This window comes from Archocentrus centrarchus, chromosome 15 (assembly GCF_007364275.1).
Source record: "Archocentrus centrarchus isolate MPI-CPG fArcCen1 chromosome 15, fArcCen1, whole genome shotgun sequence".
NCBI classification, from domain to species: Eukaryota; Metazoa; Chordata; class Actinopteri; order Cichliformes; family Cichlidae; genus Archocentrus; species Archocentrus centrarchus.
Genome location: NC_044360.1, coordinates 16,994,332 through 17,016,665, shown reverse-complemented (window position 1 = coordinate 17,016,665; position 22,334 = coordinate 16,994,332). Strand labels below are relative to the sequence as shown.

The following is a 22,334-nucleotide window of genomic DNA, read 5'->3' as shown; positions in this document are numbered from 1 at the left end:
GCTCAGAGCTTGCTCTTGTGCTGCCATGATTAGTGCCTCTGTGCCGTCTGTCAGTCCAGCTTTGTCCAGCCATTGGTAGGATTTCTCTATGTCAGCCACTTCTTCTATTTGCTGGTGGTACATGCCATGCAGAGGTCTGTCCTTCCATGATGGTTCCTGTTCTTCCTCCTCTTCTTTCTCGAGTTTCTGCTGCCTGAGTGACCCTGCCTTTATGCTTGACTCTCTTGTTAAATCTTTGATGCATTCTTGTTTCTTCCACCTTAGGAATATTGCTAAGCTTACCTCCATCATATCTCATTCTGAACTTGAGATGGTTATTTATGCATTTATATCTTCTCGCCTGGACTTCCAAATATTCTCACATCACCCCGCTTCTGATTCAGTTACACTGGCTACCTGTGAAATTTAGAATACAGTTTAAGATTTTGGTACTTACATTTAGAGCTCTTCACGAGCAAGCCCCATTGTATATCAGTGAACTCCTTCACTTATATACTCCTTCTAAATCACTGCGGTCATGTGATCAAGGACTACTGTCTGTGCATTCTACAAGACTGAAAACGAAAGGAGACAGAGCTTTTGGCTCAGTGGCTCCCCGTCTCTGGAACTCTCTCCCTGTCCATCTTAGAGCGGCGGACTCACTGATGCATTTTAAAGGTCTTTTAAAAACACATCTTTTTAGCTTGGCATTTGTTTAATTTGTTTTTAATTAGTTTTTATTATTCTTTGTCCTGTTGTGAAGCACTTCGTAACATCTGTTTTGAGAGGTGCTATATAAATAAAGCTTTACTTACTTACTTACTTACCCCTGGAGACTTGTTCTCTCAGCTTTCTCACCTATGGAAGTTGGGAAAGTGGGAAACTCCCACCACCAGCATTTATTTTGGTGGAGCGTTTGCTGCAAGACACAATACCACAAAAATGTGTGTATGTGTGTGTGTGTAATGCCATCACATAAGAATTTAATGTTAATGTTGTTGTAGGCTATTAGGCACCACTTTAATACTGGTAATACTGGGTTCACAGACATTTTACATGAATGTAATAAAATGTGGTAAACTTCTGGGTATGTAATTAACTGGGGTAGTTTATAAAGTCTTGCCTGACTTTTATTTTCTCTCTTTTTTTTTTTTAGCTCAAAGTAATTTCTCAGCAGAGCTGTGAAATAAAAGAAAATAAGGACGAGCATGAAAAGGCATGTTAATTAGGACTTTGGCTTCAAGAAGTAATGCGCTTCCAGAGTAATTTCTTTCATCTGAGAAATATTTTTTTATATTATATAAAAATACTACACTAGTATAAACATGAATAAAAACGAAGCATTTTAAGCAACGTTTTTTTAGACATTTTAAAAAATTTGAAACATTTTTTAGGCAATTAAAACTAAAGTAAACTCAAGTCTGGAAATTGTGGACGCTTGTTTCTGCCACTAAAAATGCTTTCTATACCGCAAAATATTTGGGGTTATTATCTCAAAATGTTTACGTAATAACTCAAAATTTCAACATACTTAGAAATAACTCAAAATTTTGAGTTACCTCTGCCTGTTATTTTCCCTTTTTCTTTGTTTTTCTTTCCAGTGGCTGAAACAAGCTTATCCAGAGCTGACTATTGGTTTATCTGATGTGATTGTCCTGAGAAGCAGCCATTCAATGGGAGAGGGTGTAACCTTCGTGGCCTTTCCGTGGGGACGCCTGCTTGGACTTCTGGGCATTCAGCTCAAATGTGACCGAAGCGGCTTCCGTAGAAGAGCGAGTAGCTGGAGTGACGCAGGAGCGCCGGACGGCCAGATCATTTCTACAGTCAAGATGGCGACATCGGAGCCGGTAAGAGAGACGGGAGATAGCAAAAAAAAATCTACTAATATGCATGGAAAGACTAGATAAATCTTAAGTTTATGTATTAAATCCATTGCATAACCTTGCTTCTGTGAAACGGAACTGGCGTTTTGGCCAAACTAACGCATTTGAGGTGACAGATGTTGGCGTGGATTAGCGCTAGCATGCTCAGCAGTGGGATGTATGAGGCACTGCCTGACTTTGTTGGGCAGGGAGGGAGTGACTGACTGCACGTCGTTCATTCAAACTCCAGTCATTGAATTGTTTTAATCTACTCGGATATTAGTCAACGTCTTGCGGCGGTTATAATGAGCTGCCAATACCTTTAAATGCCCGCAGTGTTATATTATTGGTGCATTTTTAGGCAGTCTGGACACGTGTATATCTAGCCTGTAGCTAGCCTAGCTCGTCTGCTAAAACTAATGCTAGTAAACGTTAACTGTAAAGTTAGCTTATTGATTTTCTTTGTGTAAACCGACTGCTGGCTCTTTGCTGTCAGCTCCTACGCGTAACAGTTAAAAAGTTGTGGAGTTGGATGCTGCTGTTGATAAATATAAAGTGAGTCTTTATAATTCACACCTGTGAATTGGATAATGGGACAAGGCCCCGACTCAAGCACAGGGGCTTGAGGTCATGCCTTTATGTTTCTGTAGATTACTTAAAATGTAAGTTACACTGTAACGACAATGTATTTTACAGATCATGCAAGCCTTTCATTTCATATATTGGAGTAGATATTTCCACTATTTTTACTAGAGGATTTAAGTAGTCCCGACGTTTGGATTAAATTAGTCTAGTTTGTTTTAGATTATGCAGTACATTCCTGAGTTAATCTAGTTATACTAATTTAGGTCATCTGATTTTATTGTCTTATTTTTCTTTTTTGAAAAGTTGGAATTACCCCACAAAAGTGCTGGAAACTCAGTAATAATAACAGTAATATTAATAATGGCAAAAGCTTGCAGTACTCTTTGATGCTTTGATACTGTACAAACTGAAATTGCTTGATTATCCATGACCATAAATCTATATGGCAATCATATCTTCATAGTTTACTTTATTCAGGTTCTATGGCTATTTAAGTAGTTCTGATTTTAAAGTCAAGACAGGACTTATTTTAAGCTGTATTTTGATCTAAGTCTAGCCCGAATGCCATTGGCTAAACATTAAAATCTCTTTGCTTTTGTGATGGTGATCAGTGGACTTGCGAGGATAACAAATGTCTTTTGTTTTTCAAAGGTGTGTGATGTTTTTGTGTGCCTGCATGTCTCCTCAGAAAACAACTGAAACTGAAGATCAACAGACTGACGGTCAGGTTGTTGTGAATCCTGAGCAGTATATCAAACATCCTTTGCAAAACAGGTGAGACTGAAAAGGGTTCTGGGTTTTGATTGGGATGAAAACTGTTTGCGCTTTTATATGTTGCAGTCTTCTTGCGCAAGCAGCGTTCTCCCCAACAAGGCTTCCAGCTAAACAGTCTGGAGTGGCCTATGTAAGCATTTCTAAAATTAGATATGGGAAAGTTGTTATTTAGAAAAGCCAAATTGTCCCTTAGGACGTGGGTGTGGTGGTGAGATCAAACACACCCGGACACCAAGACTGGAGTCTCATCTGAAACCATTTTTAAGGTTTGCTTTGTCATAATAATTAAGTAGTTTGAGAGTTTACAGACACAGACAGAACTCGTTGGGGTTGATTTGGGTTATGATAGGCTCTCTTACGATGTTAATCTTGTTAGACCTTCTGGCTTACCAGGGTGCCAAATCCCTCCCCCTGACCCAAAGAGAACATTTCACACTTACTGTGTTAAAACTGTTTCACCAATCACCAAATAGCGGTACTGAAGTTAATTGCTTAGCATTAATGACCATGCCCCTTTGAAAGAACTCAACTTTTACATGATAAAATGGGTGAAGAAATATGTGACCCGATCTTGCAAAACGAGCCGCAAGTCACAGGGGCTAAGTCTAAGGCAAATAACATGAATCAGCGCTGTGTTGCGGGTCATTTCTAGGTTCATGGGCTGTTCATAGCAACAAGGGAGAGGTCGCTTACATGTTTTGAGCACTAATATCAGCTACCAGTGATGTCATCATTAAAATTACTGTGCATATTAAATATGCAAACATAGTCCTTTTAGAATAAGGTCAGTAGTTTATTTTACATTGAATGAAATTGGGAAAACCAGACCTTTTCTGTTTTGTTTGGTTTGCTAATTTCATTTTTAATTTGCTTCACTTTAACTCTCGCTTTTTGGTGTCACACAGTTATGTGCTGATTGACTTATTTTCCAGCCTGTGAAATTAAAATTAGATTTGAAAGTCATCACATTTCTTGTTTTGACAACATAAATTTAGATTAAGATTAGGATATTCAAGATTAGGATATTCAAATTGCCTTTCTAGTCACTTGGGAGAATTTCTGATGAGTGCACTGTAAACCTGGTTCTAGTATTTTGTTTAAGCATAATTTGAGCATCACACTAAGGGATAAATGGTCATGTTTTTTTTTCGTCTGGGTGATATTTGCAGGTCTTTTTTTTTTTTTTTTTTCCCCACATTTTTAAAATTGTATTTATTTTAAGGTTTAAGTCAGTAGGAACAGATTGACATTTGTGTTTTCCTCTGCGTGTTAGTGTTGCAGTTGTTTTTTTCTATTGTCCTTTTAGAAATGTTATCATAGTTCTGTGGCGGTGACGAGCTATTCATGAGCATTGTACAGTTGGTTTGGAAATGCTGAATAGTTCACTTGGCAAGTCAAAGTCACTTCTAGGTCATTCTGCTTGTTCAGCTCAGCCTCAGATGTTAAGGCTGCCCAACTCTGCTGCTTTAGCCTGGCCCACATTTACACTGTAATCCTGGTTTCAGTTGTTCAGATTTTATTTAAACACACTGGCATGTGGTTTTGTTTTTATGGCAGGCTTCTCATTTTGAAGGCTAGTTGTTGCCACTTCTCTCTGGCTTCACTGTAAGGAAGTAGTGGACTGTTGAATTATTTGGAATTTGTGGTTAAATATTCATTATGGATGTGTTGTAACTCATTTTGTGTAACTGAACGGTGAATCATGCCAAGCCACTGTAGTCGAGTTCAAAAATAACAACACGCAGCTGGAAATTAGCAGAATAGATCATCTTCAGTATCTATTCATGGTGGAATAATGCTGGGCAGTTTTGATGAATAATCATGCATCATATTTTGGTATTTTATATCTGTGTAATTTACATCTTTTTTTTTTTCCTCTTTGAAAATCAATATTAGAACTAATAGGACCATTGCTCTCCATGCCACATTCATTTCAATGTCTGTAAAAACCAACCTTTACAAATTATAAATTTGCACATGAAGTGCAACACTATTAGGTCTCTTTTTTTATTTTGTCAATAGCTTGGTTCTTGCTGTGGTCTGTGAAGGTGAGTCCAGAGATGGATTTGAACAGACGGCACAGATCCGTTACTCAGCTGTTACATAAGTAGAGACAACGATCACTTTCAAGTTTCAAAGTCATGCAGCATGATTTTCATATGGCACTGTCATTAAGTGAAACCAGCAGCTGCCGAAAAGTAGGAAGAACACATTCAGCTTCTGCTTGGGAAAATTATTTCATGTACAGTGTACTGTAGCAAAAGCACTAAAAATTAAAAATACCAAGATAGTTTATGTTGGCTTGCCTGTGAACTTTTTCCCCATGCCCATCTTTAGAGCTACAGATGGGAAGAGGATGCAAAAATAATCTGATTATTATATAGCAGATAGTACCTTTTTACATCTTGAAATTAATCTAATACTTTTTGACATGTGGGTGAAATATATAACCTTGACATTTTAAAGCCTTGATCACACAACAGCCCGACTTGGCGGCTGAACTATTTAAAACTCTGTTTTTCTACCTCTGCTGCAGTTTGTTGACACACATTCAGAAGACAACAGGGATTGGAGCCACTGATTAATTCAGAGCCTTTAATTGTGCATTTTGACACTGATCAAATCAAATATTACTATCAATATGAGAGGGAAGTGAAGACACAGCAGTGTAGAAATCCACGTCTGTTTGCACAACTAAAGGCTCTGAATTAATCAGTCCTCTGTGCGAAGAAGCATCGATTCAGCTGCATTTTGTTGAAAGATGCACACGTCTCCTGTCTTGCAGTGTGAAATGATCATTTTCTGCCTACTCTGTGAAAGTTGATGTCATTAACTCTTAGGACATTAAGAAGACTGGCATTTTACCTGATTCAGTTACATGCCTCCGTGCGCTGCTCTATTTATCTGTGTTTAGTCTCTTCTGGTGTGTTCCCTCTTGTTTCAAATCAAGAGCTGCATTTCAACCACAGAGACAATACTGTTTGTCAATCCAGTCCACCACCCATGTCTGAGAAATGAATTACCTGGATTAGGATTTTAAAGGCTTTGATTTTAAACTACACATAAAGAGCAGGCCTGGCTTGACTTACTGTCTGCCATATTTGTTTACATGCCAGTACTCGGAATGAGGCCTTGGCTTTCGACTATTCTGGGTTCACCAGAGGAATCACACCTGCGAGCAGTTTCATCTCCACATGTGTTGTGCAATGTTTGCATGAAACAAGTACAGTTTCATCCTCTGATTTGGCTCTGTTCAGTTACTTTGTTTCATTTGTGCTTGTGGCACATGGCTGGGATTGTTGCAGTTGTAAGTGGAGGGGGCACAGGGTTCAGCCGATGTCCTCTTGCCGCCCTCAACTCTGCCTGCTAGCCACCCGCCCCCCCTTGGTAATAGATAAAAGAATAACAGTAGCCACTGTAAACAAAGGCTGCATTTGTAGTGCTGTTGATGGCCGGCTTTCTCTGTTTTTTGCATTGACATTCATGCTATTGTTGCTAGCTGTTGTGTTCCTCAGTGAAACGGGGTGTGTGTCTGCTATTAAGTTACACGTTTCATGCAGTAGCAACATAAAATAGACTTTTAACCCTTTTTCTGTTTGTTTTTTAACAGTAATGGTACAAAGTCAAGCTGTTACAAAATTAAGAGATGCACAACATTCACTCTGTACTGAATAGAAAAATTCCCAGCAATACAATTTTTTAAGTTTTATTTATTTTTTTTTTTAAAAGAAAATTTTAAGTGCCAAATGTCCCAATGCTGAGGGGCCTTTTAGGTGAGCCCAGCTGCTGTTATATTAGCAGCAACCCTAAATGGTTAAACACAGTGAACAAAGTCCATCCATCCAAGTGAAGTTCTTCCTTTTGTCTGAGAGTCCAAAATCTAAATGTACTCATTTAATTGGCATGCAACCCAAAAAAGCATCAAATGCTGTATGTTGTAGGGACTATTGCACTAGTAGTTGTGGCTTGCTTATAAAAGCCAAAAATATAATAAATAATTTTGACATCATCCAGTCTTCATTTGCATCTTTTTAAAGACCTAATAAAAAATGCATTAATTTAAATGGTACAGGAACCCTGCAGTTTACTATTAGCTCAGTTTTATTAGCAAAGAGGGAAAAAGTCCCAATTCCATGAAAGAAAACATGAGACATGGGAGCTAAAGAGATGAAGGAAGCGCTGTATGGTGGTTGCAAAATCACTGCCATAGCAGAAAGCAACACCGGTGATGGTGATAAAACCGGTATACCACCCTTCCCCATCTTGTTCTACAGAGAAACTGTATGTGAAAACAAGGCTAAAGTCCAGAATTATAACTTTTTACTTTGTTTTCCTAATATTTCAAAAATTTCTATATTAATGTGAAAACAACAGATTTAATCTGGTATCTTGCTTTCTTTTTCATGAATTTCTTAATCGGAAAGTGTCAAACTGTCTTTCTGAATTATTGTGGCTTAGTAACGATGCATATAGATAAATACTCACTCATAGCACGTCCATAGATGATTACATTTCTGATTTAAAAACTCCACTAGGAATCTGGGATGAAAACCTTAAATTTGTATATTCAGTTAATTTGTGACATTATGCAATACTTAAGCTGTATTAAACAGATTACATTACTCAAAGGTAAAATTGCACAAAATGTTTCCAGAGAGTTCTTCCCAATGTGGTAAATGCCAGATGCAGACTTATTTCACAGCTACGCCTTATGTCCCAACCTGCAGAAATTTGTGGTAGGGAGATATTGACAGCACTCTCAGGGTCTGGAGTAGAACCAGACCCTGTATTCATTACCTTCGGAGTATCAGCAGACTCAGGGAGACTCCGGGTAGTCCAGCGATGCCCATTAGCTCATGGACTTCTCACTGCTGAAGAAAGAAGGGGAAAAAAAAAAAGTTAATCCTTTTGCATTGGAAGAAGAAAGAAGTGCCCAGTGTTAAACAATGGCTCACTGAGCAGAATCTCTGCATTTAGAATAAATCAGGAAACAAAATAATTGATAAGATTTGGCAGCCTTTATTCTCCTATCTGAAAGGCTTAAACTAACTAAATCCTGTAGGTGATGATGCTATAAGTAACAGTAGGTAACACCCCAGGGGTGGGTTTATGTTTGCCCCCCCCCCCAGTTTATGCATCAGAAACTGTTCAGTAAATTGCATTTTTCAGACATAGTTTGGATAGATATTTTCATACAGTTTTTGTACTTACGCTATTTACTCTTCATTCTGTAAATACTGAGTGTCTTGACTTTTCTTTCTCTCTTTTTGTGTCTTTTCAGATGGGCCCTGTGGTATTTCAAAAACGATAAGAGCAAAAGCTGGACAGAAAACTTGCGTCTCATTTCCAAGTTTGACACAGTGGAAGACTTTTGGGCGTAAGTTTTCCCCTTGTAATTCTGTCAGCCTGAAGCTCTGGGTTAATTAACTTTTATTTTTAATGCACATCATGACAAGGAAGAGTTCCTTAAAACTGAAATACTTTTGTGAATCAGGATCAGCGTTTTATTTTCAGTGTTCAGGGACCATTGTTCTGACTTATGCCAGATAAAGCTTACCCTATTCTAAAATTTAACACACTCGTGTTGGGACTCCACTTTTCTGTCTTTCCATCAGATTATACAACCACATACAGCAGCCAAGCAAACTTGGCTTTGGGTGCGATTACTGCTTATTTAAGGTAAGGCTTTTTTCCCCCCCAGCTGTCTACTTTGAGTGTTTATATAATTTTTGTTAAACTCATTATCAGCAGAGTTAAATGTCTAGTAGTTTTTTTTCATAAGTATAGTATTTAATAGCTGTTTCATATTGTGTGCCAGGATGGGATCAAGCCGATGTGGGAGGACGACAGGAACAAGCTGGGGGGTCGATGGCTGATGACTCTCAATAAACAACAGAGGCACAATGATCTCGATCGCTACTGGATGGAAACGGTAAGACAGACGTTGTCACTGTCTTTATGTAAAAGCAAGTCAGCAGAGTCATAGCTTCTCCTGATGGTTGTGATTTATTTTATTTTTTTTAAATGAGTGTAACTTTTTGTGTGTTTTTGCAGCTGTTGTGTTTAGTCGGTGAGTCGTTTGATGAGGCAAGTGAAGATGTCTGCGGTGCTGTGGTCAACGTCAGACCTAAAGGTGACAAAATATCCATCTGGACTAGTAACTGCCAAAACAGGGACGCCATCATGACGATAGGGTGAGTCTTAAAGTGTCACATTGCTTATAATACATAAGTAGTAGCTGTAGTTAACCACTAGATGGCAACACTGTCTTAAGTCTTCACACCGTTTCCATCTCACCTCCTCACAGGCAACTTTACAAAGAGCGGCTGAACCTCCCCATGAAAGCCATGATTGGCTACCAGTCACATGACGACACGTCCAGTAAGAGCGGCTCCACCACCAAGAACATGTACTCCGTTTGAAAAAGCTCCTCATTTCAACTTTGCTGTAGATTTAAACAATTACCGATTTGCATCATCACATTAATTTTTGAGTTGTCAACTACTGTAGTGTCCTTTCCTTTTATTGCTAAGAGAATTGTTCATAGTGTGTACAGTTGGAGCTTCCCCCCAACATAAGATGTCAGTAGAGCGCTTATTGAAAACAGGGAGGAAGAGTATCCGGCTTGAGATGTCGTACGTGAGCAAGAGAACACAAATGAATTACTTTTTAGAGTTGAAGAGTTCTGTGATTAATACCAGTGACCTCCGTAGCTTAGCTGAGAACAAGCTTTTTCCGATACTTAATGGCTTGAGTTGTTTTTTAAAAAAATTAACTTAACTATAGGGCCCTGTGTTTTTCTCATGCTGAGTTCTCACTCCTTGCAGAAAGTGTTTCTCACCTCACAGGAAAAATGATGGTAGGTAACTCGTCCTCACACGGAACAAATTTTTAAGGGCAATTTTAACTTGATTTATTCATAAGTGTTGAGCATGAGCCGGGCTTTCGGATGCACCAGCTTAAATAATCTACAGTATCTTAAAAGTTTGTTAAAGCTGTGGTCACACTCCAAAGTATAGGGTTTGGATTAAGGCCACTTATTGTTTCAGCCATGCTGGAATTGTGGGATAGTGCTTGTAGGTTTTTTTGTTTTTTTTTTTTTCTTTCTTTCTTCTCTTTACATTTATTTATAATGTATGCATTGCAGTTACTTAGTTGAAAGACAACCATGAAACTCGTTTTTTTTTCTTTTTTTTCCTTTTTTTTTATTAAGATTAATAATGTGGACTACTGCATATAGATGACATTTTTTACGGTGTATCATATACAGTAAAGATGCTGACAGAATTAGGTGTGCTTTTCACTGTTTTCTTCCTAACAAAAAAACTGTAGATAATGTCGCACTCCTCTCTTGGTTGTTGCGAAAGAAAGATGATATTCATTGTGAAATGATTTTGCTCATAATGTATCTTTATTATCTGTAATTCCAGGATGTATATTACCTTCTTTCAAGTAAAGTTTAAGTGCTTTGCATTAAAACTAGAAGCATGTCTCAGTTTGTTCAAGTTTATTTTACAGTGAAGTAAACCTGCAGTAACACATTTTCTTACACTGAATTATTGTCTTTACAGTTAGCAAAGTCACTTTCTTAAACATCAAGTGTGTTTCTGTGCCGTTGGGTCCAGTCCAGTCTTTGCTCTGCTTAAACTCCATTTGTGGTGTCTTATCAATTCCTGAGAAGGAAATTGTGGCTCTTTAGATACTAAACTCTCCACATTGTTCACCTGGTTGTTGCTAGCTGTGTCTCTTTTCCATTATAAGAAGGTTTCTTCACTTAAACAATGAGCTGAAATTCAATGTAAAGCAGCACAGGGGAGCCATAGTGGCTCACTGTTTTCTTTTTGAGTAAAAGGTTTCACATTGTTTTCTCGTGGGGGGGTGAACCAAATGTCCATCTTTATGCATCTTTATTCCTTGTCCCCTTTCCCATATCTTGAGACAGTGTCGCTTTATAATAAACTTTACTTACTTACTTTATTATCAAAGTTTTTCTGTGGACATTGGCTACTTTTTCAATCCTTTTCAGTCCAGCCCTTATACCTGACCATTTTCAGAGGAATGTTTGTTTGTTTGCTTGTTAAGCCACTTAACACTGACCTATGAATCAATCAAATATAAAAAAAGGCACCTACCTCAAGGGACCCACATTTTGACAGGCTCTGCAGAACATGCAATTTCCTAAAGTCTGGCCTTTCCCAGTGTGTATGAAGGGAAGGCTTGAGGCCATACTCATCTGTGAAAGTTACAAGTCACCGAAGAGGCACAGACTTTCCAGATTTTGTTGAATATGATGGAAATTACCACAAAGAAAATGAAAGGGCATTGTATTCTGAAAAACTGAGTTTTTATCTTTTTTTCATATTTTTAAATTTCACACGGGGGAAAAAAAACATTGTGAAACAAGTGTATGTGTGTCATGACTGGATAACCGCTGTGAAAATGTGGCTCAAAAAGGTATGCCAATCTATGCCTATACCCCAACTGAAACCCAAAAACTTAGCATGGGATCTGGTCGTCCTACTTGTCAGACAAATTTCAAAATGGCAGATTATAGCTACTTTTAAACCTTTTTTTTTTTTTTTTTTTTTTTTTAAAGTTTATGTGTGTCTGGGTCACAGGACAGCTGTCTAAGGAGGAAAGCTTAAACCTCCCTTTCTCCAGCCCACCCAGGTGTTTGTTTTTTCTCTTTCTAGTTGTAGGCCCATCCCTGTATCTTGAGAGGAAGTGCTTTTTGACTTTAAAAAAAAAAAAAAACTACAGGGCCACAGTTCACATACTTGTTGTTCGGTGTTTTATAGTTCAAATTGAACGTTCTATTCATGTACATTCTGAGTGCCTTAGTCAGTAAAAACCTGTAAAATTTCCAAAATATAAAAATTCTGTTATTAATCCCTTATTGCACCCTTATAGCATACAGCAAAGCAAAACTACCAGATGCTGAAAAAAGAAGCAGTCCTGAAAAAAAGACACAAGCACAGACTCACAGCAGATTTTCAGACATTTTTACAGCTAAAATAACAAAATTATTCCTGGCAGCCTGTTTATCATTATGGAGTCTAAATGGTTAAACTCTGTAGTTATTCAAGTTACTAAATCAATTTGTTCTGTGTGTCATCAGCCTTTTTCCAAATATACCCCGCTAACTTCAAAAGAGTGAAAACGGGGAGGTCACAGATGCATAAATCTGAAGGAAACAAACTGATCTAAAATAGCGTATTAATGTGGGACCTACAAAGGCAGGAAACTATTTTTCAGGGTGTTTAAGTTCCTTTATGAATGCGATTCATAAACCACTACTCCCCAGTGCGCACACACACACTGAAATACATCAAAGAGACCACAGTGAAAATCTGGAATGGAAAGGACACCAAGACTGTGCAGTGTTTCTGGATTTATTGCCAGGCAAGCTGAGGTGATGACATCTGTGTTTTTACTGTCGCTCGGGTTAATTATCCAGTCAAACAGGATCTCATCGCGTCATGGGGATTTTATTTGTTTAAATGGGTGTATATCAAACTTCTCCACCCTTTTATATTCAAATTCAGCAGCTGTCTATCAGCAGAGTGGCATGACTTCTTGGTGTGAAAGTAATATTAACCAAAGTGTTATGCAAGAGCCTTAATCAGTGAGATTTTTTTTTTAAATTTTGGATGTTGTGTGTGCAATAAGAAATTCTTACACAAACAATTACACAAAAACACTTCTTGTAAATTGGCCTAGTATCTAGACTTTCACAGGTGCAATCCGGCTGGCATGTTTGTTCATTTGCTGTGCAAGTTAGTTTGTTTCAATAAATATGGAAGAGAATTGAGTAATGAAAATAGCAGAAATAAATCCATCCAGGCAAATTGGACTGGGGGGGAAAAAAATACTATTCGTCCTGCAGCCACGATCCAGCCACTGTATTTACAGATGTGCTACTTAGTCCATCCTCAGTGCTTGTATCTTTCAGCTGGATCCTGGCAGCCTTATATCAGGACATTGTCAGCATCAAAGGCTTTTCCTCCTCACGTTTGCTCAACAGGTTTGAGAGCATATATGACGAAAAGAAGAAAAATTCCACGGCGTAGCTCAGCTCAAACAGCTCCAAATTTATACTCAGCATCCACTCAAAGACAGCAGACAGGTGAACATAGAAGTATTCAGTCTGAACAAACAAAACAGTATCTGAAGGTTATTGAGTTAAGGGTGTGTCACTGGTGAATGGTTCAAACTACAGAGGGCACAGAGCTTAAACATATCCTTGGCAAGTAACCTGAGTTTTATTGAGGCAAAATAAGTCAAAATCCTGAGAACTGTCTGAGAATCATAATAGGAATACCGTATTTTCCGGACTATAGAGCGCACCATACTATAAGCCGCACCTACAAATTTTTTGGAAAAAACTGGAAACGTACATATATAAGCCGCACCGGGCTATAAGCCGCTGGTATCTCTGCCGCTCTTGGTTTTCCACAATTACTCGGCACTCAGCAGAGGGGGACAGACAACCCCAAATTTGAGTTATAACAAGTCAATTCACCATTGATTCGTTCACGCCGAGCTTACGTGCAGCGGCTCTATTTCCCTCCTGTAGTGCCAGGTCGATAGCCCTCAACTTAAAAGCGGCATCATAGGAAGTTCTTTTTGTGGTTTCCATGATGAGGGAGTTTGAAAAAAATCTCTTTTGTGCCTGCTGCTAGCACTTGTTGGCGCTTTCTTCTTTGATTTCCAACTTTGACGTCCCATGATTCATATCCTGCTAAAGAGCCCCCTGGTGGTTAAAGAAAAATCCACAGAAACGCCGCACCGGGCTATAAGCCGCATGGTTCAAAACGTGGGAAAAAAGTAGCGGCTTATAGTCCGAAAAATACGGTATATACCATTAATGTGGGAATCTGCTGCATGGGCCAGCTCTTCCTGAAGTTCTTCTTCATGTGCATGCACCCAGACTAATGTTCACACATTAGTCTGGGTGCAGAGCCAACAGGTAGTCACAGGTGGCCATGGCTTAAATCTGCTTTACCCTATACAACCAGTAGTGTGGCCCATTAGCTCTTTACTCTAGCACTGGAGTTAAATCCAGTAACTAACAACAAAAAAATTTAAATTTCCACCAGCATTATTTTTACATTAGAGGACGTATGTTTCACCACTGTGCAGCTGGCCTCATATTTCTACAAGTGTAAGGAGAAATGTGAAGTTAAACCAAAAAGGAAAGGACGGCCATGATTAATGGTTGACTAAAAATGGCATTAAGTGCTGTGGCCGGTCCCACTTGGTAAACAGATCAGCTGCCCGGATCCAAACATACCAGAGTGCTGAGCTTTAACTCGGGTATTAATGCTAAAGCTTGTTGATGAAATGTCTTGTTTAAAGTCACACCATATTAACCCTACAAAGTTTACTGTTAACCTGCATGCTTAACTAACCACAAGCGCAATGAACATAGCTTATGCAACAACAACAACAACAAAAAGGTAAGCTCCAAGATTGCTGAAAGGATACAGATGATGGTCACAAATGCTTGAAATACAGTGGAGGTGATTCGCAGCGGGTAGAGAAACTTTTCATATCCAGAAAGCACATACTTCCCTGTCAGTGCAGTGAGCAGTGCAGTGTAGAAGCAGACGCACATGAAACTGATGGCAGCCCCGAGGTAGTGAAGGAGTGACACGTGAAATGGCTGTGGAGGACATTCAGCATCAAATTCAGCATCAAGTCAAGTCAAAGTTTAGCCCAGTTTAGCACATTTTAAACAACCTCAGTTGACCAGTGCTGTATGAGTTATACAAAATATATGCTATACATAACAGTCACTAAATGGACAATAAATATTCACTAAAAATCAAATAAAACAAATTAATTAAAACTGCATAATTAAAAAACAGGGTACTCATCTCAACTAGACTTGAAAGCACTTGAAAAAGAAATGCGTTTTTAGAAGTGTTTTAAAATGATTGAGAGATTGGGCAGCTCTTATGTGAAAAGGTAAGTGTTGCAAAGATTAGGCGCCACCACTGAAAAGGCTCTATCACCTCTACTTTTAAGCCTCGATCAAGGAACACTCAAGAGCAGCTGGTTTGTAGACCTCAGTGCACTGGTAAGAGTGAAGGGTTTCAAAAGTTCTGTTAAATAAGGTGGCCCCAAATCACTGAGACTCTTAAAAACAAGTTATAAATTTTAATCTGGATCCTGAAATGGACTGGAAGCCAATGTAAGGAGGCCAATGTGGGTGTAATGTGATCACGTGATTTCTTTCCTGTAAAAAGGTGACCTGCTGTATTTTGAACAGCTTGCAGGCGATGAAGTAACAGCTGATCAGAGTCAACATATAAAGAGTTACAATAGTTTAAACGAGAGGTAATAAAAACATGAATTACTCTCCCAGAGTCACATGGCGGCAGATAGGCCTTCACCTTACTGAGTTGAAAGAAGCTCCTTGCAACTGGATTACAGTAAGAGGCTAAGAGACCAATGGGATTATTTGGGTTGCCCAAATAAAATAATTTCTGTTTTGTTTTTGTTCAGCTTGAGGAAGTTTATTGCCAACCATGTTTGTACATGTCTAAGACAGTTCACCACTGCCTGAATAAAAGCATGACTGTGGGTTTGTAAAAGCAAATATATCTGTATGTCATCTGCAAAACAATGAAAAGAGATGTTATACTTTTAAAAACTGACCCCAAGGAAACCATATAAAGAGAAGAGAATGGAACTCAATAGAGAACCCTGAGGTACCCCACAATAAGTGGGGACACAGATGAGGAATCCTGAAACTGGCCTGAACTGAGCTGAACTGAACTGAACTGAAACTCCTGGCAAATATGACTGGAACCATTTAAGGGCTATACCTTTAATAGCCACACATGATTTAAGCCACAACAGAAGAATCTATAGTGTCAAAAGTGCTATCAAAAGCATCAGAAGATTAACAGGTTTTTGAAATCCGGGCAAAGGTTGTTCTAAAGATTCTGAAAGGTGTTGGTGTGTGGGTGCGAACCATCAAGCAGTGAAGAGTGAAAAATGGGATGTCGCCTAACAGGATGTCATCTAACAGGTTTATGATCGGGAAGACTTTCCAAGTATTTGGGTGGTAAATGTCGGTAGTCCCATTGTTTAAAAGATAATCCGTTTTCATTCCTGTTTCATGTGCTGTTTTTTTCTAGTATAGTTATGTAAGTACATGTAAGTGCATGATTACAGATCATGGAACTGCTTGTGATATTAGCTCTTTGGTACAACTCTACATTATCCCCAAACATAAATGATTCTTGGTGTTAGAATTGATGGAAGATGTGTAAAAATAGATTACATAAAACTACCTTTGTTTGCTGTTTTTGCACAAGTGCAAACAGAAGCTGTTCGGCTTTGTGACATAATGGAGGGGCAAAGTTCTCATTTAGATCTGAAACAATTTAATCCTGCAGAAGCATAGCCATAGTAGGAAGTACAGCACTTACATTGCAGTTTCCAGCTGTGAATGCTCCCATGGCTGCGATCACACCGAAGACCAGTGCAAACTTGCTCATCATGGACTGACTTGAATGTTTCTCCATAATATGGGCATGGTGGAATATACAGAACAGCAGAACTAAAAAAGAGATCACAATTGGTATGACACATATCACTTACATGTATTTACACTCCCCTTCAAATATTTTGGAACAATGAGGCCAATCCCTTTATTTTGCTGTAGGCTGAAAACATTTGGGTTTGATATAAAAAAATAAAATAAAATGAGACAAAAGATCAACATCTCAGCTTTTATTTTCAGGTAATGACATCTGGATCTTAAACAATTAAACAATTCAGAAGATAGCACCTTTTGTCTTTTGTGAGCAAAACTATTGGAACAAGTGACTGACAGGTGTGTTTTGTTGCCCAGGTGTGTCCTGTTACACTGCTTATTCAAACAATAAATAGTGCTGAATCTCGACACTCAGTTTCAGATTTGGGTTTTGCCTGTGCAGGCTGTGCATTTATAGTTAGAGGAGTAACCAACATGAAAACCAGAGAGCTGTCTATGGGTAAAAAACAAGCAATTGTGAAGCTGAGACAAGATGGAAACTCAATCAGAGCCATTGCACAAACATTGGCCATACTCAGTAAAACTGTGTGGAAAGTCCTGAAGAAGAAAGTCATCACTGGTGTACTAAGTAACAGATGTCGAACAGGTAGACCAAGGAAAACAACAGCATTTCATGACAGAAACTTTGTACAGTAAGGGCAGAGGGCAGAAGTGAAGATATCACAATCGCTTGTTTGCAGAAGACTTCATGAACAAAAGTACAGAGGCTTCACCAGAAGATGTAAATCACTAATTAGCAAGAAGAACAGGAAGGCCTGGCTGGAATTTGCCAAGAAGTGCAAAGACAAGCCTCAGAAATTCTGGGACAAAGTTTTCCATCACTTTTTACCAAAGTGATGGAAAGGCTAAGGTTTGGAGAAAGAAAGGATCTGCTAATGATCCCAAACATACGAGCTCATCTGTGAAACACAGTGGTTGTAATGTCATGGCTTTGGCTTGCATGGCTTCTTCTGGAACAGGCTCATTAATCTTCATTGATGATATCACACATGATAGCAGCAGTACAATGAACTCAGAACTCTACAGAAACATTTTGTGTGTCAATTTAAAGAAAGATGCAACCAAACTAATTGGGAGATCCTTCATCGCGCAGCAAGATGACCCAAAACACACCGCCAAAATTACAAAGGACTTCATCAGGGGCAGGAAGTGGGAGGTTTTAGACTGGCCCAGTCAATCTCCGGACTTACGACGTAGGGTTAGGAGGGGATTTCTGATTACATACGTAGGCCCCACAAAGATCCAATGCAGAAACATAATTCAGGCCTTAAACCCTATGGAGCATGTATTTTACAGCTAAGTAGGAGACTGAAGGGAGTAACCCCCAAAACAAACAACAACTGAAAGAGACTGCGGTGAAAGCCTGAAAAAGATTCCCAAAAGAAGAATGCAAAAGTTTAGTGATGTCAGTGGGTCACAGGCTTGATACAGTTATTGCAAGCAAAGGATTTGCAGCTATCTTCTGAACTATGTATGAGATCCAGATGTAAATACCTGGAAATAGAAGCTGAGCTGTTGATCTTTTGGCTCATATTGTTTTTTTTTTTTTTGGTTTTTTTTTATGTCAAACTCAAATGTTTTCAGTCTACAGCAAAAACAAAGGGATCAGCCTCACTGTTCCAATACTTTTGGAGGGGACTGTATAATGCTTTGGGCATTTGGTGGGTAAACTCACACATAAAGGATCCAGCGTTGATTGTGGCTGTAAAAAGTGAATTTTCTGGTGGATAGGTTCCACTTGAGCTGAAATCACATATTTGTTCAGTTTATTCGGTCTTGGCATTTCATTCCCAGGAAGAGAAAAATTAAAGGGTTTATTTGTTGTCTTTGGTTTTGGTTAGTTTTTTTTTTTTTTTTTTTTTTTTTTACCTTATAGTAGGAACCCAGCAGCATCCATCATCAGTCTGATTCACTCTACAGTAGTTGCTGTTTCCCCTGAGAACAAATTAATGGCATTTTAGAGGATCCATTATTAAATAAATAACAGGTCATAGCTACAACAAAATAATGATGATTTATAAACTCACCAACTAGTGAGGGAGCACACATGATTGTTGGAGAAGGCTAGCCCATATCTGGAATATAAAAGAAAAGGCAAACTACTGCGTCAGGACTTTTAAATTAACATCAAACCAGAATCTGGCAGTTCTGTATTATCATCCACAAATTCCTAAATAAAGGTAGGTGTTCACTGCATTAACTCAGTATTATGTTCAATATATTGAATGTTCCATATCTCTATTAAGCATATGCCACAGTTGCCCAGTATTAGTTAGTGATTTTATTGTATTACTTTGCTGTACCTTCATTATGGTACAATCTGTGTTGGTTCATCTCAAAGATTTCTGAAAAGGAAAATAAAATGCCTAACTATGATCCAAAGAATGAAGCTGGAATAAAAGAAAGCCCACTTAGGATTTTTGTTCAGTATTCATAATGTAATGTGTCATAAATATGTCACATGTAAGGCATTCGGTGAGACATGAAATTACAATGGATAACAAAACAGAATGAGGGAAGTGTCATGGCAAATGAACATCAATGCCAAGCACATTTACAGCGTTAGCGTGGCTCAATCACTGAAGCAATTTGTTAAACGGTGTTTTCTATTCTTAACTTCATGAGCGACAGGGTTCACACCCTGTAGCAGACAAAACTAGCCAAGTCACATATTTCAAGCTCAAGGTTGCTGTTTCATGCTCTAACTGGGTTAGCAGTTAGAATGCCTTTACATTCAAAAGCTGCTCTGACGTCAACTACTGTTTCCACAGACGATGTACAGATAAAAAAGTACAATAAAAGATTGTGGAAAAACAGTAAAAATAGTATGATGCCATCTCTTTACTTCCTCTTCATGCCCCAATGTTATCAGTATTTCAGAAATCACAGGCAGGAGCATATACTTCACATACTAAGTTTGTTTATCAAGTAAGACAGATAACAGATATGAATAATCTCTATTCACGAGCTTAATGTAGACTGAGCATTTTTAGATTCAAAACTATATACACATAAAGTTCCCCTAGCTTTACAACGGAGGTCGTAATGACAAAAAAGAAACTTTGAATTTGTGATAAACTTACACACTCCACGTTCCAATGAAGGACACCAGTGAAAGACAGATGGGGAAAATAATCCAGAACCCCATGTCTCAATGGTGATGAGGTCAAGTGATAAAAAGAGGGATTCCTCACGTCCAACTGTCCTAAAAATACTCAATGTCAAGCCTCTTCAGGGGTTTACAGAAACCTCATGGAGTCAGCATCATATCTACAATTAGTGCTGGAACAAAAAGCAAAGTCCTAACCCTTTAGTTAACCATACTTCAGGTCCTCTGAGCTGACAGTAACACTGCTGTAGTTAGTTTAGTCTTCCTCCATCCAGAGGAGTACTCTGCTTTTAAGGCAGCCTGTCTCTGCCACTCCTTCAGGGCACCACCTTCTTATGTGAGAACAAATATTAAGAAATGTAGGGTTGGTCTTGTCACGTTGTTGATTTAATTTCAAGTGAACTCAGTTTTGTGTTCCATGTAAAGTCAGACATTGCTGTGTTTGCTATTAAATATCAACTCAAACAGTAAATGTTTGAAGATGTTCACAGATTTGGATTTTACTTCAGAAAAATAAGATACTGAAGAACTGCTGGGATTATTACATAAGACATGCTTTGAATACTTTAAGCCCTGTATCTTGCTTTTCCTGTCAGGTAGTGATGGAAAGTATGTTGAGTTTATCTGGGACGCCTGGGTGGCTTACTGGTGAAGCCGGCGACCACATACAAATGTCGCGTTGCGGTGCGGGCGGTGCAGGTTTGCGTCCTGGCCCGTCGCCAATTTGCCTGCGTGTCTTCCCCTGTATCTTTCCCCCATTTCCTGTCTCTCTCCACTGCTAACAAAAGCAGCTGTGGCCAAAAACACACACAAAAAAAAAGTATGTTGATTTTATTGAATATGTATTTCAGATACTTGTGCATGCATAAGTATTTCATACTACCTAATATTTATCCTCTACTACAAATATTCAATATTTTCTGTTTTTTCTAAATTTTCTACATAGAGTACTGTGCAAAACTCTTCAGTCACCCCTCATTTCTTTATACTTTGCTTCAAAGAAGCCAAACCTTGTCATTTTTAAAAGTGGTCTTCCTTTTTATGCTTTCTGAAGGTCTTCCAAAGTTTTTCTATAGAGTTTGGCTCCTTTTTTAAAACTCATTTTCAGCCCAGACCATTTTAAGAGGAATGGGGTTTTTTTCTATTTGTTTTTTTGTTTGTTGACTTGACACTGACCTATTCACGGACAAAAAGACATCTAACTCAAGAGATGAACCTGTGCTGTGTTAACACAGAACAAATTTTAAACTTTGTTACTAGCAGCCTGTCACAAAAACACACCATTTGTTCCCATTTCTATCTATAAAACTATCTATAGCAGATAAGTAGTCTGAATATCATGTCCTTAAAAAGTAGAAAAATATCCAGCAAAGACCTGAAACAGGACCTGAGAGATGCATCTGGCCCCTCCATCAGCATTTCACTGAAGCCTCGTCAGAAATGGTCTCAGTGGAACAGTGGCTGTCAAGAAGCTATTCTTGAGGAAAGGAAACAGGGGAAAAAGGCTGAGGTATACCAAATTACACAAGGACTGGGCAGTAGTAAGAGGTCTTATGGAGTGATTATTCCAAATTTGAAGTTTTTGGTTCAAATCATTGTCAATCATTGTACAGAGGAGGTCAGGAGAGAAGTACAACAGTGAGTGTCTACAGGTCTCTGTAAAACATGGTGGAGGCTCTGTCATGGTTTGGGGCTGTATTTCAGCCAGTGGTGTTGGGGATCTTGTACAAACTGGTGGAATTATGAACACAGAAAAGCACCATCAGATTTTGATCTACCATGCACTACTATCTGATTAGCATCTGATTGGCAGTGATTTAATATTTCAGCATAACAATGATCCCAAACACTGCCAATACAGTAAAAGAATACCTGGATAGAAAAACACACAATGAAACATTATCAATCATAGATTTTCCCCAGAGTCCGCACCTCAAAATTATTGAAGCAGTGTGGGATGATCTTGACAGAGAGCAGAACAAAAGGCAGGCAAAGAAGAGCTTTGAATGTCCTTCAAGAAGCCCGGAGAACTATTCCTGAAGACTGCTGAAAGGAATGACAAGAAAGCTGCCAAAGAGAGTTCAGGCTGTGCTGAAGAATAAAGGTGGTCACACCAAATATTGAATTTCAAAGCTTGTTGGAAATGCACAAACTCTCTTTTTGTCTTATTAACTGTATTTACATGTATGTTTGCATATATTTCCGTAAATTGCCACACCTTTATCCCATTTTCCTAACAGAAATAAAGATATGAGGGGACTTTTACACAATACTGTATACATTTATTCAACAACTGTAATTACATGTTAATTTGTGGATCACGCTCAGGTATGTGTGTAAAACATGATACAGTTTTAAATGCAAGACTTTATTTTTGATTAATAGTTTGGTGTGGATCACTTCAGTGGACTCTCATGTAATGATCTGAGTCTGTTTTTTTTTTGTTTTTTTTCAC

The 22,334-nt window shown here is 38.5% G+C and overlaps 2 protein-coding genes across 2 annotated transcripts; one reads left to right on the top strand and one right to left on the bottom strand.

Annotated features, from left to right (window-relative positions):
• Positions 1 to 1,637: 1,637 nt before the first annotated feature.
• eif4e1c (eukaryotic translation initiation factor 4E family member 1c) lies at positions 1,638 to 10,685 on the top strand. Its single transcript, XM_030748427.1, has 7 exons — positions 1,638 to 1,826; positions 3,115 to 3,200; positions 8,482 to 8,577; positions 8,816 to 8,879; positions 9,019 to 9,132; positions 9,255 to 9,394; positions 9,508 to 10,685. Exons 1-7 carry the CDS (start codon positions 1,653 to 1,655, stop codon positions 9,620 to 9,622), a joined length of 789 nt encoding a protein of 262 aa, XP_030604287.1. The 5' UTR covers positions 1,638 to 1,652; the 3' UTR covers positions 9,623 to 10,685.
• A 1,283-nt stretch (positions 10,686 to 11,968) lies between these two features.
• On the bottom strand, positions 11,969 to 20,129 carry LOC115793502 (transmembrane protein 150A). Its single transcript, XM_030748530.1, has 7 exons — positions 19,854 to 20,129; positions 18,798 to 18,845; positions 18,640 to 18,705; positions 18,446 to 18,513; positions 16,643 to 16,773; positions 14,688 to 14,865; positions 11,969 to 13,367 (listed from the first exon to the last, which is right to left on the bottom strand). The coding sequence occupies exons 1-7, from the start codon at positions 19,916 to 19,918 to the stop codon at positions 13,174 to 13,176; spliced, it is 750 nt and encodes a 249-aa protein (XP_030604390.1). The 5' UTR covers positions 19,919 to 20,129; the 3' UTR covers positions 11,969 to 13,173.
• Positions 20,130 to 22,334: the final 2,205 nt, after the last annotated feature.

Coding starts and splice junctions, on each gene's coding strand:
- eif4e1c (XM_030748427.1), top strand. CDS start 1,653: ATGGGAGAGGGTGTAACCTTCGTGGCCTTTCCGTGGGGACGCCTGCTT. Junction 9,133..9,254: donor ATCGCTACTGGATGGAAACG/GTAAGACAGACG, acceptor GTGTTTTTGCAG/CTGTTGTGTTTAGTCGGTGA. Junction 9,395..9,507: donor GACGCCATCATGACGATAGG/GTGAGTCTTAAA, acceptor ACCTCCTCACAG/GCAACTTTACAAAGAGCGGC.
- LOC115793502 (XM_030748530.1), bottom strand. CDS start 19,918: ATGGGGTTCTGGATTATTTTCCCCATCTGTCTTTCACTGGTGTCCTTC. Junction 18,514..18,639: donor TGCTGGGTTCCTACTATAAG/GTAAAAAAAAAA, acceptor ATGTGATTTCAG/CTCAAGTGGAACCTATCCAC. Junction 16,774..18,445: donor CAACGCTGGATCCTTTATGT/GTGAGTTTACCC, acceptor TCTCTTTTTTAG/TTCTGCTGTTCTGTATATTC.